The sequence below is a fragment of the Lottia gigantea genome, assembly GCF_000327385.1.
Source record: "Lottia gigantea unplaced genomic scaffold LOTGIsca_102, whole genome shotgun sequence".
NCBI classification, from domain to species: Eukaryota; Metazoa; Mollusca; class Gastropoda; family Lottiidae; genus Lottia; species Lottia gigantea.
The window spans coordinates 301292-319909 of NW_008706795.1; the positions used below are offsets into that span (position 1 = coordinate 301292).

Below are 18618 nucleotides of genomic sequence, written 5' to 3' on the forward strand. Positions count from 1 at the left end.
GCTTTTTACAGTATGTTTATAACAACTGAATGTAACATAACATAAAATAATTATAAATTAACAAAAACAGAGCTCCTAGCTTTGAAATAATTAAAATAAATAATGAAAACATAGCTGAACGTGCATAGATTATATACAAGATACATGACAATGATAACAACCATATTGTGTTCACATGCCAGTCATATTAAAGGGATAGATGCGCCATTTTGGATGGTTGATTTGAGTTTTGAATAGGCCTATATATAAATAGTCTTCTCAAGTACTAGAAATGTACGAAAATCACATAATTTCTTTCAAAATATCTGAAGTAGTGTCTTTCACTGGTCTTATTCTGGACTTTTAGAAGGTTGAAATTTGTGAGCTGTAAACACTTTTACTGATTGGCTTAGCTAAAATAATTCAGTTTGTGAGACTAAAGTATGATTGGTCAAAAAAATGGCTCATCTGTCCTTTTGAGGTGAGTTTCTTATTTCTTAAGTGCATAGAAAAGATTCAATATAACCTTTTAAACAAAAATCATGGTTGTTTTCTCATGAAAATATATTTAACATTAAAAATAGTGACGTTATGAGTTGATAAAATCATTTTCAGTAAATGACCAATCAGATAACCTAAATACTAAAATCATCTCAATTAAGTTTTAGTGAAATCGATGCAAGACATCTTTAAACCACAAAACTACTTTTATCACTTTTGGGAAACATTTGATGTAAAATAAATGAACAAGATTGTTTCTATGGCATGCTGTATCTTAAATGACCCTCTCACCATAGCTATCACAAGTTTCATATGGTTGTGAATAAAAATACCAGTTATAAGTTTCGAACACAACTCTCAGGCAACTGAGTTGTTAGTTGCATTCAAAGTTTCTGTCCATTTTCATAATTCGCCACAATACACAACTAGTACTCGCTATGGTGTAATAGTAGATGATCCTGTTAGAGATGTCTGTCACTTAGATAGTTTCTCAGAATTTTCATCATAGTTATAATGCTACAATATTTACCATTTAAGATATTTTATCCACTATAGAATCTTTTCAGTATATACAATTCATTTTTGTTTAAGTTCATGCATTTCTACTTGACTAGAGACATAATTTCCATTCGAAAGTTTTAGCTCTTTCTAAAGTAGTACTTGGAGATAGAATATTGCCGAAGAAATCAAATATAAGGCAGTTTGAACTATACAAAAGTCTGGTGAAAACAAAATCATATTTTGTGTATTGAAAATATGAATAGCGACTAGAGCAATGGTTTTGATTTGCAAATTAAATTTGCAGCAACTTTTTAACTTTAATATTATATAAAGAAATCCATCTTTGATTAAAATTAATATTAAATGCAATATTGAATTAATTGAAACATAAAATGCATATCAGCTATAAATAATTTTACATGATTGGTGCACAACCTCATTAGAAATAACACAAATAATATATATCAATAACAAAATACTGGATATTCAGATCTTTTATCACTGAACAGTTATCTCCCTTCCAACAAATAACACACTCAAAATTAAACAATGGTTTGATATCAAGAATAGAAATATATTCTTAATGTTGAATAATGGTGTAATGTTAAAATATAATTTAATTAGTTGATACCTACACAGTCAAACACTTAATAAGACATTAATTATTATTAATCAGAAGCCAGACCTATGGACCTTTTAAAACAATTGCCACCATGACGTCTTTAAAGCCTTCTTCTAAAATACTCATTAACTCAAAACTTAACTTAAATCATATTTTACATCATTAAATACGGAATTGATTACACTATATAATCATGCTTTCAGACTTTCACACCTTTCTGAGACCCTTTTTTAGCTTTTGATCGGGTGTGTAGTGATGTCCCATAGGCTATTCATTCATATGACTTCACCACCTTAACAGCAGATGGCTTAATTTCTGTCATGAACCTCACTTTCAATGTCTCAAAAACAAGTCTTGTGATATCTGTCAATTGGAAGGAGAGCTAGACTCAAAAAAGCCAAATATACTTCAAAATTATATCAAGGTGTAATTTGTAAACAAACTCACAAATTTCTTAATACTTTCGAACACAATATCTATCATACTAGGCATTAAAGAAGGCAGGCATGTCTAAAATTTGCCAGAAATGAAATGAAAATTCTCCTTGTGCTTTTTACATTGTGTGCAATTAATGATTACAATACTTTGTGAGGATGAAACCACTATTCATTTTAGCATAACATAGCTCATTTCCTCCACTTTTAGCAAACAAATGTTTAGCAAATGTTTAGTGAAACATGTTGTAAATGAGCTTCATATTTGTATAATATATTACTGACTCACTGAAGAGTTCCAACAGACATTGCCAACAATTCAATGATGTTACCAGATAATAAATTCATAAATGTTGCTTTTATAAAAAGCTGCATTTTAAAAGTTAAATAGACCTTAAAGGGGTTGTAAAGAGGTTTTGTAGCTTTAGATGTTTATTGGGGCCATGGATGGCTTAGTGGAATTGCAAGACTCACAGACCTCTGACTGAAAATTGGAATGGTGCAAATCAATGCTATCAGTGTCCCTGATACACACAAAGAGTTTAGAAAACCTCTTTAAAATCCCTTTCCAACAAGTTAGAAGGATAAATACCAAAATCAACAAATATGATAGCTATAACTAAAACAACACTTGATATATATAGGGATTGATTATATAATAGGCATACTGGATAACATGAAGATACAAGTATCATTTTTAATGATCAACAAAAAATAGATGATGATTTTCAGACCTGTCTTCCTCTGGTTGGTGTGTCGCCATGTCTTCTGGCCCATGTCTGTAATTTTTGTTGTAGTTGTTTACATTGAGGGGGAATAGGTGTACCATCACGCACATGGAGAATGGCTTTCTGGACAAAATTGTATGTGTTATATAAATTGTGTGGAAACTGCATGTTAAACACCCAGTACGAAGCAAACAAGGTCGCAAATGCCATCGTGAACTCCTCAAATTCTTGTAATATTGTCTCCTCGGCAACTAAAAAGAACTCATCACTTTTAAAAATACTTCCTTTTGAAATAAGAATGGGAACAACTTGACCTTGTGTATCAACTTCTTCATCCTCCTTTATTTCTCTAATCATTTCCGTTACATCCTCATTGAAAACTAATGGCAATAAACAGAGAGCTGTGACCATTTCCCAATATTGACGTAAAGCGATATTGTCCTGCTTGGCAGCATCTGCCTGTTTAAATATTGGGGTTGCTTTAGGTAAAGATTTGGCAGACTCGATGATACCAAGGGCATATTTGACACAATATTCTTGTATAGTGTGATCCAAATCAACTTTGGTAATTCGCTGAAATTCAGACAACATCTGTTTGCTGGTAAATAAATATGGATAAGTTTCTATAACTGAGGGGATACCTGGCATTTCCACATCAATAAAAGATCTACGAACATCAAATGTCTCTTCCATAAACTTATTAATTTCTTCTGGAGTCTTACTTTCCCTTGGCATATGTTCTTTTTCTGCTAATTTGATTTTCTTCTCATCATTCTCTCCCTTCTCACTGCTATCCTCTTCTGAGGAACTCGATTTAAAACCAACCAATGCTGTTGATGGTATTGGAACAACTTCTGCTGTCATAGCAGCATGTTTACGTTTATTTTTCTGTGACATATCGTCAAACTCGGGCCACCTACAAAATAAAAAGAAAGAAATCAATGGCAGAATCCAACAAAAAATTTGTTTATAAAGTTTGTCGCACATTTTTGCCCGAATAGCTGTCATTTTAAGACAGAATACAATGTATTTGGTAAGTTTTTTCCTAGTTTGAAATTTCTGAAAAAACCTCTTTTGAAAATTATCATTTAGCAGGATAAAAAAGATATGGTCTCTAAATAAAAGCTGAAGTCTCTATTTCCTGCAATTGAACAGTTTACACTTCCTCATTTCCTGGACATTATTTACATTTACATGTGCAGATATCACCAATGTCATAAGGGATAGTAATGGCTTAAATCTACTCCTAATGTAATTAAGTAGGTTTATGTAATTTTTTCTATATACTTATGTGTTAAAAATCTATTTCTATATTTTTTAGTTGAAACGGGAGGAGAAATCTAGATAAACTGTTAATCAAATGTGCTTACAGCCCTTCAAAACGAAATTATTGTTGTACTCTACAATGACTTCTCCCAAAATAATTTCTGTAGCATCAGCTCGGGCAATAAGAATAAGCAAAAATGTATTCATTATCGACGCATTAATTCGCCAGAATATACCGAAATTGATCTCTAAGAATCAAAAATTTGTGAGAGATCTTATTCAAATCGCTAAATATATTGAGCAGCTGTTCATGGCAACTTCAACCTGAAATGGGCCTAGCTGTGGACATCCTACTTCGGATGTGGGCAAAAATTGCTCGCTTCTCGTAAAGTAAACAAGATGTTTACACCAAATATAAAGCAGACAGTGAAATATCTACCAGTTTTATAAAATCCTTAAATATTTTCTCCGATTTGAAATGATAAATTTCGTGATTTAATGAAAGTATGGCAACAAAAACCACCTGCTTTCAACCATTTATCTACTCACTTTTCGTCTGCAGCCATGTTGGAAATCTCGGGAGCAGTTATTAAATACTTTTACAAACAAGGTTAAAATATCAAGTTATCACTATATCTGCCTACATTTTTAATATAGGTTTTAATAACGATGACTTCTTAAAATTCAAAAGAATCTCGTACGAAATGAATTTACTTTAATCTAGTTTGTTAGACGGTACACCAGCATAAATCATTAGTGTTAAATGGTAATTCTGCTAGGGTAGTCCGAAATATGGTATTTAGCTGTGTAAGAGAGTTCTATAATTTACAGATAAAGACTTTAAGTCTTAAAGGGGTTGGAAAGAGGTTATGTAAATTTTTATGTGTATCGGGGTCACTAATAGAATCAATTTACATCATTCCAGTATTCAGTCAGACGTCTGTGCTTCCTGTAATTCCACTAAAACTGTGTTGACGTTACTAATCGCGAAATTGCTTCATCTCGTAAAGCCAGTCGTGATTAGTAACGTCATCAAACACTAGGTTTTAGGGAAATTGCAGGAACCACAGACGTCTGAAAGAAAAGGTGTCCTCGATAAACATATTTTTAGAAAACCTCTTTACAATTTCTTTTGTACATTATAACTTTAACGCACAAATCTGAATTTCTCATTTTTTAGTAGAATAATTTCATCTGTCCTTATGTCATGCATTAGTAAGCCGAAATGGTGCATTACAATGTCATGTGCAACTCAACATCAAGCCCAGAACCCGATTTATATGAAGTTGACTGAAGGTTGTTTTCGAACTAGGCCGAGGCCCAGAACAGATGAGAGTACAAAATTAAAGTGATACTCGTTGGCAACACGATAGCCAAGATATCCATGGCCTCTCTGGATTAACTAGGCCTACACATCTGGCATGTGGTGGTGAGCGCTGACATTGAGAGATAATTTGTTAATAATAATTAACCATCTTTGAATACAAATTTTGTCGACAATAAAAAACGCACCTTGTAGATGCAGAAAATAAATTAAAGGGATTGTAAAGAGGTTTGATGACGTCACCAATCGCAAAAAAATGTTTTATCACATAAGGCTCTTCGAGTTAAGTGACGTCATCAAACACTAAGTTTTAATGAAATTCGGAGGAACCACAAACGTCAGATTGAAAATTGGAATGGTGCAAATTGATACTATCAGTGTCCTCGATGCACATACTAAAGAGGCTGACAAAAGTCAGTAAGTTTCGGACTACAGTTAAAAACTGCCGGTCTATTATATTCTAAAATGTGGAGAAAACTGATCTATAAAATTCTTCTAAAAGCACAAAAAAATCAGAAAAGGACGATCCTTCAAAAGGAAATCACAATACAGTAACAACTTGTCACTATCGTTCCAAAATGTGCCTTTATTCAAGTTTATTGCACTGAGTTGTCCGTCCTATAGGAAGAGGAATAAAAATGGGACGTTAAACATGATTTTAATATAAGATTCGGCTTGCTTCTGAATCATAGTTTATATAATACAATATATACATGTATGTATCATTTATCAATTATGAATAAATTTCGTTTAAATTATTTAAATTCAATTCAATATTTACGGGACAGATGCACCATTTTGGGGGGTTGATTTGAGTATTGAATATAATTATGTAAATTCTCTTCAGAAGTATGTACGAAAATCGCAATAGATTGGTTATTCGTTATTATTTGGGTGTAGGCCTGTTACCATGTTTACCTATTTGACCTGTTCTAAGGTCTATTGAAGGCCATTCAGGCATCTCGAACTCCTAATTTGAATTGGGAATGCGAATTCAGATTTAAATCTACTTGTAGGATTATTACTTCAACTAACACAAAGGAGGGCGAATATTCAAATTAAACGAGTGGTAGCCCAATAAGCGACTTTTCTGCGCCACAGAGCATACAATCATTTCAGTCGATTAGATTGTGGTTTAAAATATTACTTATAACGATGTAATTTTGGTACAATTTATAGTTAATTCTTGACAAAACTAACTCCTCATAGAACTCACATCAATATAACCAAATTTAACCAAAATCAGATCTAAACCATAGCATCTATATTGCCACGGTCGTAGCTACATCAATGCAAATTATTCAAAGTTTCTGCTGATTTTGCCAAAACAGAAATTTTGTTTTACAAAATTAAATTCAACAGTATTATGATATTCGCTAAATATATCACTTATTTGATGTCTAAGGTAAAGGTGGTTACCGTTTAATGTCTAATGAAAGCGATGCGACATGACCTCAAACACATGAATTTTTGCCCCATAGATACTAGACGACCCTATAATGGCATTGATTGCCCTCGTAAATAATATTGATAGGGGTCGTTTTGGCTAGGACATGGGCAATAACTCTAGAACTTTTAAATTTTCGTTAATCTTAGTTCCTGAATTTTCCCGAACAACATGGTATTTCCGAATAGAAATATATTTTATATTCCGATTCAATACAAATAGAAAATTCGATACCTTATTTTGGTTTGCTTTATGATCGTAATGAATGATTTTTTTAATACTGAATTAAGTCGTTTTAGAGCCAAAATGATAAATTCTGCAAATATTTATTTTATTAGCATTTGTTTGCATCTTATTTTAAAAATAACATATGTCATCCCGATCTTTGAACAATGGCACAATGCTGTTTTAAAAAAATCTTGACTTTTACTGGAAAAGAACCATCCCAAAAATGACCGGGCAAACTAAAGTGGTTGTCTAATGACACACGAAAAAAAAACTAAAGTGAAAGATAAATGGGACTGTCATGATGTTTAGGTTAATTCTATAGTCAATATGGCTTACCTTGTTGTTTTCTACACAATTAACGTTTTGTATTGCGTTGTTTAAACTATAGTAATGTTATTATAACGCCCGAGTGAAATGGTATTTTGAACATTAAGTTGAACAAGTATACAATACATAATATGGACTATACCTGCTATTTAAAAGTGGATGAACTCAAGTTTATAACGGTGCTATTCTAATAATGATTCTCCTGAATATTTCGAGTCAGGCTGACCCATGAACATGTTGTAGCGAATAAGAGGATATCGATTGAGTTGGTCTGAGACTGAGTTATAGATAACTATATGTATGATATTGTATGTATAATAGTCTATACCATCACAGTCCACCTATTTATATGCTCTATTCAAAGAATATACAATAATATACAATGTAATTTTTACAAAATGTTAAGTTACCCCAAACTATCTTCGTTGGAGGTAGCTAGCGGGATGTATAAAATGCTGGAAAAGTTCCAATTGTTTTTTTCAAGATCCAAAATATATGTAAAATAATTGAACATGACATTATAAATATATAAAATATATATAATTATAAAAGGTTTATAAATTCTAGTTAATCAGGTGTAGAATCTTGTATTTTAAATATATTACTAATACGATTATACCGATTTTACTTCCAAAAAAAAATATTATTGGACAAACCTGTTCCATATTTTAATCGGGCCTCAAACCTGGAAAAAATAGCTATATGACTTATATTTATATTAGCAATAAAAGCACTAGATATTATAAGTGACAGCCGTAACACTACTCACGAATCACAAGCATTGCCCGAAGCCAATCGAAAGTATCACATTTTTAAATTTTCTGATAGCCTAATCCAATTTTATTAACATTATCTACAGCCGATAAAAAGTCAAATATGCTGTAAAAACTTAGAAAATTGCCCAATATGTTATTTGATACGTTACTTGCCAAAATCCGCTTTCAAGATCTGAGACGTAAGCAATACTTAATGAACCCCAATTTTTATATTTCGACAAGTAATGTCTCATGCACTATGTATACGTTGAATTGCATCTTACAATTTAAAAAAATCGACACAATACTACTTTTTGTGTATGGAAGCCATAGGAAGTTTATTTGGTACTCTTATTACACTGCGTGCTTCACATTTATACCTTGTGGCTGTTCAGTCATCTGATGGTAAGCCTCTCAACATAGATGTGTCGTATCATTTCGTGAATGATTTTAAACATCCTTTCTAATGGATTGCGTGTAAAAAAAAAAGCAGTGTAATGAAATCATTTATCTGTTGGCTTTTTTAAAGAGATTTTTCCCATAGACATTTTTATTGATTTGAGAACAATTAATAGTTTCATGTCACTTCCATAGACGTCTAGTGAGAATGTACTCGAAATAATGTTTACACATTGTAAACATCAATTGAAATCAGAAGTACACTAACCTAACCTAGGTTCAATCCATTCAACGTAGGTTACAATTAGGCAGAAACATTTCGTTGTTTCTTACTCTGCATTTTCTATGACGATAATTTAGTGCATTTCAATCTTTAAAAGTTGTAATAAAATTGAAGATTATTCAACAAATGTATTATCAACACATTTGATGAATTCATTACAATACTTCAGTTAAGTCAAAGTCATAAGGTCAAAATCTGGTCGAACATCCTCATAGGGCCCTGGCAAACACAAAGAAACACAATTGTTGCCTAACGTAATATGTTTAAAATCCAAAGTTCTACATAAAATGACTAAATGAAAAAAAAAACAGCTTGTTTTGATCACAATAAAGTGGCTCAAGATAACAGAAAGCCAAAAACCCAGAGCACCTCTAGGTCCATCGATCAAACCCACTAACGAATCAGATGCCAATTAACAGTCCTACGTTCGAGTTGAACGAAAGTGTCGTATACGATCCTCTAAATTGCTGATCGAGCTTACGCGTTGGCATCAGGTTTTTGTTTGTACGAAGATAGGACTTGTTCGATGTCATTGAACAACCTCTGCTTTGAACGCGTGGGCAAAGAACGGGAGCTGAAAAAGCACGTGTTTGAATATGATAATACTCAGTCTTTTTCTGAGGTTTCCACCAAAAACTTTCATTGGTGTAACTTCCATGACACTTTATTTTATCCTCGAATCTAGGATTTAGTTCTTTTTTATAACCAAGAGTTCGACACCTCGAGTGGTCTGTCACATATTGATAAGCTGACATTGGTCTACTAGCTCGAGCAACATTTCCAAAAATCTTGAAAGTTTTGTTTAAACGCTTCTTTGTTACCTGTTCGTGTGTCTCTGTCTTAAATTTTGTCTCTTTTGATGTGGATGGTTTAGGCGAGCGTTGAGTCATTGGTGAAGGGGATGTATCCTTAGCAAAGTTTATGGTAGTATTTGTTTCTTTTCGTCTTGGTTGAGGGGATGTACAAGATTCATCCATTTCGGACAATGATTTTCCCGGTTCTATGCTATACACCCCGGAATCACGATCCACAGACTTTGCAGATTTTGATTGTCTCCCTTTCCTTTTGTTACCAACTCCAGGCGGCAAAGATCCCCTTCTAGGTAGTTCTTTGTCTTGTTTTCCAGAATCTTGTTCATCATCCGAATCTTCCAAAAGAGAAAGTAAATCAGCACTAACACGTTTCAACAATTTCTTTGTTTTTTTCCTAACCGCGCCAGGTTTCTTGGATTTGTTTTCTTTGTCACTAGTATCTGATTCCGGAGCAGGAGATAAGTCACGTAAAGGTGTCGGTGGCTTTTCTCGACGATATCGAGGTACTCTGCGCCTTGGCTTAACACCAGGAAATAGCTGGTTGTTCATTACGTCTATTATCTCCACAATATCAAACAGTTCGTGGTCGTATGCCATTTGACGACATGTATATGTATACTGTTCTGTATTACTAACACCATTTTCAGGATTTCTCTGTTAACAAAAAATGAACATTGATAGAAGAAATAACAACACAGGACAATAAAAGATATATATCTTATGGCCGAAGTATGTTGATAGGTGATTAATGGGTATTTTTTTTTTCAAATTGCATTTGACATAGCATAATTTCCAGAAAGGTACATTATGAAGTACAAACAGTTATAAGATCAAACAGTTCATTCCGCCGACAAGGTAGAAACATTCTGAATCTGTCCAGTGGAATCTATTTGTATTGAACATTACCAAAAACTGACATTAACTGAATGTAAACAAACAATACAGACAAATGTTTTCAAATTGTGGACGACTATATGAAGATTTCCAAGATTGTTGAAGATATACAGAAGTCAATAAATAGTGGCTTACTATCAGAAGCTTAGAGTGATTCTGGTCAACTCCATTATCCAGTAAAAACTCTGCCATTTCATCTTGTTCAAATCTAATAGATGCCATCAACAAATTTTCGGAGTACTGAAAGAGAAAATGCTTTCAAATGAAGTACGAAGTCATAGAGAGTCGAGACCAAGCTGGTTACCTTTGTGGTGCTCTTTGACTTTGAGAATCTATGTTACTGATGTTACTGTTGCTTCTACTGTTGATTGTTGTATCATGCTCTTTGCAAGTTTTCTTTCAAAATCAAGGCAGGTGACCCACGATTAACCTACTTACAGTGATAACAGTGGTAACTATTTTCTTATTGGTCATGTTTCGTAAATGTCACCCTCTACCGGAACGTCTAAGAGGATTCTCTCCCAGGAAAATTTTAACAGTCATATTTCGGGGCAAAAACATATAAAAATTATGTTTTTAAATTTGTAAATAATATTGGGGTACAATTGGGGGTGTAAATTATTTTTCTAGGGGAATTCATCTCTCATGTGGTAGTCAATGGAAAGTTTTGACCTCAGACCCCTGAATCCTCTTTACTTATTGTAAGCGATGGGTACCTACGATGGACGTCTAAAGGTAGAAGAAAGATATTTAGAATCCCGAAGCATGGAAACCAGTGAACTAAGATTGTGGACCAGTTTTTAAAACAAATACTTACCCATAACATCTTGATATCAGCATTCTGCCTCTCTAGTAACTCCTCTAATATGTCTATATCTCCCACTTTAACAGCATTATACATTGCCTACAATATAGACATATATATTTCAAATAAACCGGTGTTCTTTTGTACAGAGAAACCAAAGTACATCACCTTGAGCATGTTATTGATCATAATTCTAAAAAAAAGAGGTCAAAAGGTCACAGTCTGTAGTGTCAGTTCTTCCTGTGATCAGCGGGATGGTGCGAAGCTGATACTGTTAAGTGAGACAAAGGTTTTACCTTTTTCTCATCGAGAGTCATTTCATTGTCTTCTTCGTCATCGTCATCTTCCTCTTCCTGGATACGGGTGATTGAAGATTCTTGTAATTTGGGTTGGCGAGGTGATTTTCGTCTTGATGATACTTTACCAGCCATCTAAAACAATGGAATGTTATGTCATTAAAAGAAAAAAATTACACCATTTCATTAAAGGTATACTACCTCTTAGGATGACCAAAAATGTTATAATATGTAATTATACAACAGAATCCCCATATAAAACAATAAATCCATAAAACTAAGTAATAATTCATTAAACCAAGTAAGTTTTAAACATTCAATGAATCGTCTTATATACATAGAGATCCTGCTAAGTCCAATGAATACATAGGCCTACACTTGTTGACCAAGATTTAGACTTTAAATTTTATGTCCATTCTAAGAGGTAGTAATCCATTAAGGTATCCATACATTTACAACACAATTATAACAAATGCTGCAAGACCTAACTCACCATTGTTCCTCTTTTGCAATTTTCGCGGTTGTAAAAGCAACAAAAATGACCTTTTATATCGCCCTCTTATGCAGGCAATAAATTTCCAACTAATATAGTTTGTAATAACAGTGAGTTTATTTGCCCGACACACCTGGCTAGAAAACAACACTTATATTATTCTTATAAACAATTAGTCGTTATACTTGTAATACCAGATTTATTATGTCAGTGGGCAAATAATATGCCAAATGAACTTTAGGAACAATAACCCTGAAAAATCGGACACCTGGAATGATAGTGAACAAAATTAAATCATATTGTAATTTAAGAACTGGATTTCAGGACATTGTTGTTACAACGATCATACTTTCATGCAATAAAACGTGTTACAAGGACCATACTTTCATGCAAGAAAACGTGTTACAATGATCATACTTTCTTGCAATAAAACGTGTTACAATGGTCATACTTTCATGCAATAAAACGTGTTACAATGATCATACTTTCATGCAATAAAACGTGTTACAATGGTCATACTTTCATGCAATAACACGTGTTACAATGGTCATACTTTCATGCAATAAAACGTGTTACAATGGTCATACTTTCATGCAATAAAACATGTTACAATGGTCATACTTTCATGCAATAAAACGTGTTACAATGATCATACTTTCATGCAATAAAACGTACATTTCAGTTTTGAATATTACCTGATTATGTCAATGCCATGCATAAAGATTTGCAAAATCCCTATAAAAACGGGTCAATGGTTTTAAGATTTACGCTATCAAAGTATCCTGTCAAATATTCAATCGTAAGTAGCCTACGTGCAAATTGGTCCAAAGTGTATAACCAAGTCATATACCCAAAATAAAAATGCATACTCACTTTTAGAATACGTTTGCTCGCAATGATTTATCCAACTCAAACTCGATGATATAACACACATATCCTGAAATCTTATATATCTAAGATTTTATCAGTTAGTCGACAAGTCACAAAGATAATCCCTGGGATCAAAATTCTAAGACTGTCAAGTTATAGATTTTTATAGTTGTGTGATTTTGTCTATGTCAGATTCTTTGTGCTGGTCTCTCCATGGTATTAGTAAATCCTATGGCCATTTTCTTCAAACGCAATATCCATTACTCACTATGGTCAAAGTTGCATTATGTAGTAAGTAACTGTATTATTTAGTTTTTCTCTCTATGCTTTGGAAACTATAATATTAAAAGAAATCGACAAGGTTAATAACAAATGGTCAAAAGGTTTACCTTCTTAATGAATGCGGTATTCGACCAGTAAAAACAGGGTCTTTTAGAACGACGCTCACAGTAAAGATAAATTTGACTATGACACAACAGATAAATGTTATTCATATCACAATCTAATTAAATTGTTACAACAACACTTTTCTTTTTTTCTGTAATATTTTTCTCCTCCATTGCAATCTTGCCAATTTTATCTGCAGCTCCGTTCGAATAACGTTATTCATAACCAATCAAAGCGTGTCAAGACCCGTTTCTTGATAACATTAAGAACTGTGGGATATTGAAACCAAGATAGAGCAATATGACAGCCAATATGATATCCCACTTAATTTTAGATATTCCACAATTCAGAAGCAACAAGAAACAAATATCTAGAAAGTTTATCACTGAGTATCAAATGATGACATATTGGATTACAGATCTCCCAAGGTCTCTGAATATATATTGACTTGCTCGGTAGTTTTTATGTTAAGAGAGGTGATCGAATATCAATGTTATTGATCTTTTGTGATTAGACAATAACAATCAATCTTTAGCTTGATTGATTATAGTTGATTGAAATACAAATATTATAAAGAATATAAGCTTGTAATGATAATCCCCACCTCTTGTGACCATATTGTATGTAGTATTTTAAACTAATCTATATTTCTATAAGTTTTTTGGTATCATATTACATACTTTTGGAAATTCCACATTGCCAATAATGTTTGTTTGGTTTGCAATTTACTCTAGCACTTGTGCAAATATTGCCGATATTATGACGTCAGCGGTCACAACTGCTCACGGGAATGTCTGGTAGTGACGACACCTCCAATTTATTTAAACTAGGAAATTAATGAAAAGTCGGGTAACAAATTGTAACTTACAATTCTGAAAAGTAATGTGGACAACTGAATTCTAAATCTATGAGCCGTATAAGCAAATATAGCAACATATAAACAGCAGCACACCTTTAAGATGTTATTTTTTTTTATACTTTTTACAAACACAGTTACCAACCATAGTAATTTTAAAGTGCCTCTCAGTTACTGAGTACCTAGTTAAGGGGTTCGATATCACATTTTCGCGTAGTCATTTATGATAATTTCCATGCTCTTTTTACCTTCTTATTATTTGACTTTGTCGCAGATGCTAAGTTTCTATCTGGATAGCAGTTTAAAATGCTGTGCTTCTAGCTGGTTAACAGTTTAAGATGCTGTGTTGTTATTTAGGTAACAGTAGAGATGCTGTGCTGCTAGCTGGGTAACAGATCACGATGCTGTGCTGCTAGCTGGGTAACAGATGCTTAGTTTCTATCTGGATAACAGTTTAAGAAGGTATGTTGCTTGTTGGGTAACATTTTAAGATGTGTTTTCTAGCTGGGTAACAGTTAAAGATACTGAGAAACAGTTTAATGTGCTGTGTTTCTAGCTGGGTAACAGCTAAAGATTCTGTGTTACTATCTAGGTAACAGTTTAAGATTTTATGCTGCTAGCTGGGTGACAGTTAAAGATGCTATGTTGCTAGTTGGGTAACAGTTTAACATGCTGTGTTGCTATCGATGTAACAGAAGATACTGTGTTTTTAACTTGGGTAACATTTTAAAATGCTGTGTTACTAGCTGAGTTAACAGTTTAAAATGCTGTTGCTAGCTTGGTATGTTTAAAATGCTGTGTTGATGGCTAAGTAACAGTTTAAGATGCCGTGTTGCTAGCTTGGTAACAGCTAAAGATACTGATTGGGTAACAGTTTAAAATGCATTGTTGCTGGCTAGATAACAGTTTAAGGTGCTGTTGCTAGCTGGGTAACAGTTAAAGATACTATGATGCTTGCTGGGTAACAGTTTAACAGACTGTATTGTTATCTGGGTAACTGTTTAAAATGCTGTGTTGCTAACTGAGTAACAGTTTAGGGTGCTGTGTTGCTCGCTGGGTAACAGTTTAGGTTGGTGTGTTGCTAGCTGGGTAACAGTTTCAGATGCTGTTGCTAGCTGGGTAACAGTTTAACATGCTGTGTAACAGTTTAATATAGCTAGCAACTAGCAGGGTAACAGTTTAACATGCTATACCGCCAAGATTGGATCACAATGTAAATGACAAACTATTCTTAATTTCTATCAGTCTATGAAATATCAAGATGTAAGCATTAAGAATCAAATCAACAAAATTAAACTAGATAACAATATATTTATTTCTAAATAATGAATTTCAATATCAAGAAAAACATTTTGCTGATTAAAAAGATTTATAAAGAAATAATCAAATCAATATATATTTAAAGAATTTCATTTTAACATCAAATTAATAATAAATTTTAACAATTTTTATCAAATTTAACTTCATTTTCACAATGTCAAGCTATCAGCCACCCTTCTTGTATCACAGACATTTGTAAATGTGGCCATTTGATTTGACTGTATGTTAGTAATACAGCACAATCATTATCCTGATAGGAAGTCTGTAAACAATAGGCCATATTGTTGACTTTGTTTCTATGAAGCGATCTGATTGTCTGTATTCACTGGTATACAATTTAACCAAATTGCTGCCTTCATTTATACAAGAAAGGTGGCTGTTGCAGTCATTTAACTTATACACTCCATAAAATCATAAAGAGTGGCATGTAGAGGTTGTTGCCAAAAGGCGACAAAATGCTTCTATAATATATAATGACTCTCTACAGCAAACCTGTCAAATGTAAGCTTAAATAGAGGATGAGTAAATGTGGAAAACTCTTTTAATAAAATGAAAAACATAATACCGGTACTGTAAAAGTTTTACATAAAAATAGCGTCAGATCAATTATAGAAATTCAAATGAAAAGTTATTCTGATTCAAACAGTTAAACAGGGGATTTCAGCACTGTAAGATGAGAGGTGTTTCAAGAAAATTGCACCAATTCCTATAACAATGTGAGTGTGCAACACTAACAATCCTAGCTTATTTTCTTTTTAAGAGTGTCATGTTTTACACTTACAGTTAAAATGGTTTAAATGTTCCTCTGTTCAACAAAACAATTTCCTTTAATAAAAGTTCTATATTTAGGAAACCAAATAATTATATATGAGCTCAATTCTGAAGATCTAAAAAAAGCTTGTTTAGCAATCTTCTCTAAACTAAGGTAATAATGGCTTCAAATAACTTTTTCATAAAAGAACATAAGTAATCTATTAAAGAATAAAGCTGCAAGTGACACAACTCCATTTGAAATTGTGTAATCTAAAGATGATTAAAGAATAAAACAAAGAATCATATTATATATATATATATACAATGGTAAATATAGATATTTTAAGGCAAGGATATTTGTCCTTTAATATTGCAAAGGGATATGATAAAAAAACAAATAACAATAAATATTGAAATGAAATATACAGGTGATCTACACTTCTACAAAATTTCATTGATAAATACAAACTTTATACAGTTCATAGAAATTCTTCAAACTTTTCAAAATGTATCAAAAACCATATAGCTTTGAAATACTATGTTCATTTTGTGTCCACTGGTAACTCTTAACTTGCTGAATATTTGAGATATTATCATATCCATCAGTATTGAAATATTTGGGTTGCTGCTGTTTGAGATTGGGTGACATACATTCAAAAAATGGTATTTCAATGTTGACAAGTGGACAAAAAGCCAAGACACGTAATATGTTCTTTAATTGTGTGGGCACATGAATGGTCTTGGTCGCCAACTAGAGCCTTGTTAAGATTTTCACTGACCTCCTGTTTTTCCACATGTATGCATCAAGCAATTGAAAGGAAAATTAATCTGATTGGATGATAACGCTCTGTTTTGTAGACGATAAAACAATCAACGACAAATATCAACCAGTATCACATATTATAAATCCTGTCGACAACACTTGTGGAAGAAGAGGCACATGTGAGATTTTACTCAAGATACAAGACAGCAACATAAATTGACTACCAAGACCGTTCGTGTTTCCTTACATGTATTTGTTGTCATGTCTTTGACTACCGGTACCTTAAAATCATGTGATAAAACTAAAATATGGTTATTATTCAAATCAACATCTTGAATATTTCAGAAGTGTCTATCAACAATGGAACGGTTCTGTCCTGGAAACAAGCTTGTCTTTATCCAACAAATGTCAATACAGTAGGTCAAACTACATTATCCCATCACTAACACTGTATAATATAAACAATAACAAAAACATCAACATGTTTACATATCACTAACACAACAAATATAGATCAAAATAAATAAAAAACAACAAAGTTGTCAGTTTCAGTATACGTCTTAATTCAATTATAGTATTAGAATGGAGTTTTACTTCCAACTTTTAATTGAATTATAGTACTAATAGACTGATGACTTTATATTTTAACTTGGTACCCAATAACTTGTCCTATTTTCAACACTAAAATCTACTCATTTAAAATAGTTAAAAACAAATTTCATCATTGGCCCTCTTGTCAACAATACGTTATAATATTCTCTCCAAAAAATATAAATTTCCAAAAATGAAGTCAACAGCATGACTTAGATTACATATAGGTAATTATTACACATGACTGCTTCATGATGAGACAAGTTTTAAAGAGGTGGTCTGATTGAAAACTATTGACCAAAATCTAGAGAAATGTGTCCCTTAAGATTTAAAAGGCTTTAATCAAAAACATTGTGCCTATTTTAAAACACCAAAAGTATATAAAAAGTTTACGTTAACTTTTAGAAGAACCGTAAGCTTACGTCTTTGGTTGGTGTTAGAAAACAAAGGTACACAAGCAAATCAAATGTCTCCTACTTATTCTAAGGATTCAACTAAAAATGCCAATGCCAAATTCAATTATAACTTTTTACTTTAAAAATTTAGTACGGTACACTCCGTTTTATAATCACCCCTTTCAAAATAAGGTTTATCAAGTAAATAGCTTATTTTTTGATTTTTAGTTATGAAAATTCTACATACAGCCCCTTTAAGCTAAAATTTGTATTTGAAAATTCATTGAACGCTATTCAGCCTTGCATACAAATTTAAAATTAATAACATTTTCAATCTGTCACAGTTGAAATAACTTAAAATAATATTATTGATAAGAGGAATAATAAATTTCAACAAGCAATTGTATCATATCAGATGAAAATGAACAAGTTTGGCCACAGTTACTGTTAATAAAATAAGAAAACTTGATCAAATTTGTTTTGTTGCAAGAAAAGGATGGGATGAAACAATCACATTTATGAGAGTAGGTAACTAGACACCATCCCTTATAACTTTATTATCATTATCTCCCACAAACACAGTCTGTTC

The 18618-nt window shown here is 32.5% G+C and overlaps 2 protein-coding genes across 2 annotated transcripts; both read right to left on the reverse strand.

Moving 5' to 3' along the window:
- Window positions 1-2765: 2765 nt before the first annotated feature.
- LOTGIDRAFT_170653 (hypothetical protein) lies at window positions 2766-4597 on the reverse strand (the record flags this gene model as incomplete). Its single annotated transcript, XM_009046480.1, has 2 exons — window positions 2766-3681; window positions 4581-4597. The coding sequence occupies 2 exons, from the start codon at window positions 4595-4597 to the stop codon at window positions 2766-2768; spliced, it is 933 nt and encodes a 310-aa protein (XP_009044728.1).
- Window positions 4598-9195: 4598 nt separating this feature from the next.
- Window positions 9196-12097, reverse strand: LOTGIDRAFT_170654 (hypothetical protein; the record flags this gene model as incomplete). Its single annotated transcript, XM_009046481.1, has 5 exons — window positions 9196-10260; window positions 10636-10740; window positions 11318-11404; window positions 11602-11736; window positions 12095-12097. The coding sequence occupies 5 exons, from the start codon at window positions 12095-12097 to the stop codon at window positions 9196-9198; spliced, it is 1395 nt and encodes a 464-aa protein (XP_009044729.1).
- Window positions 12098-18618: the final 6521 nt, after the last annotated feature.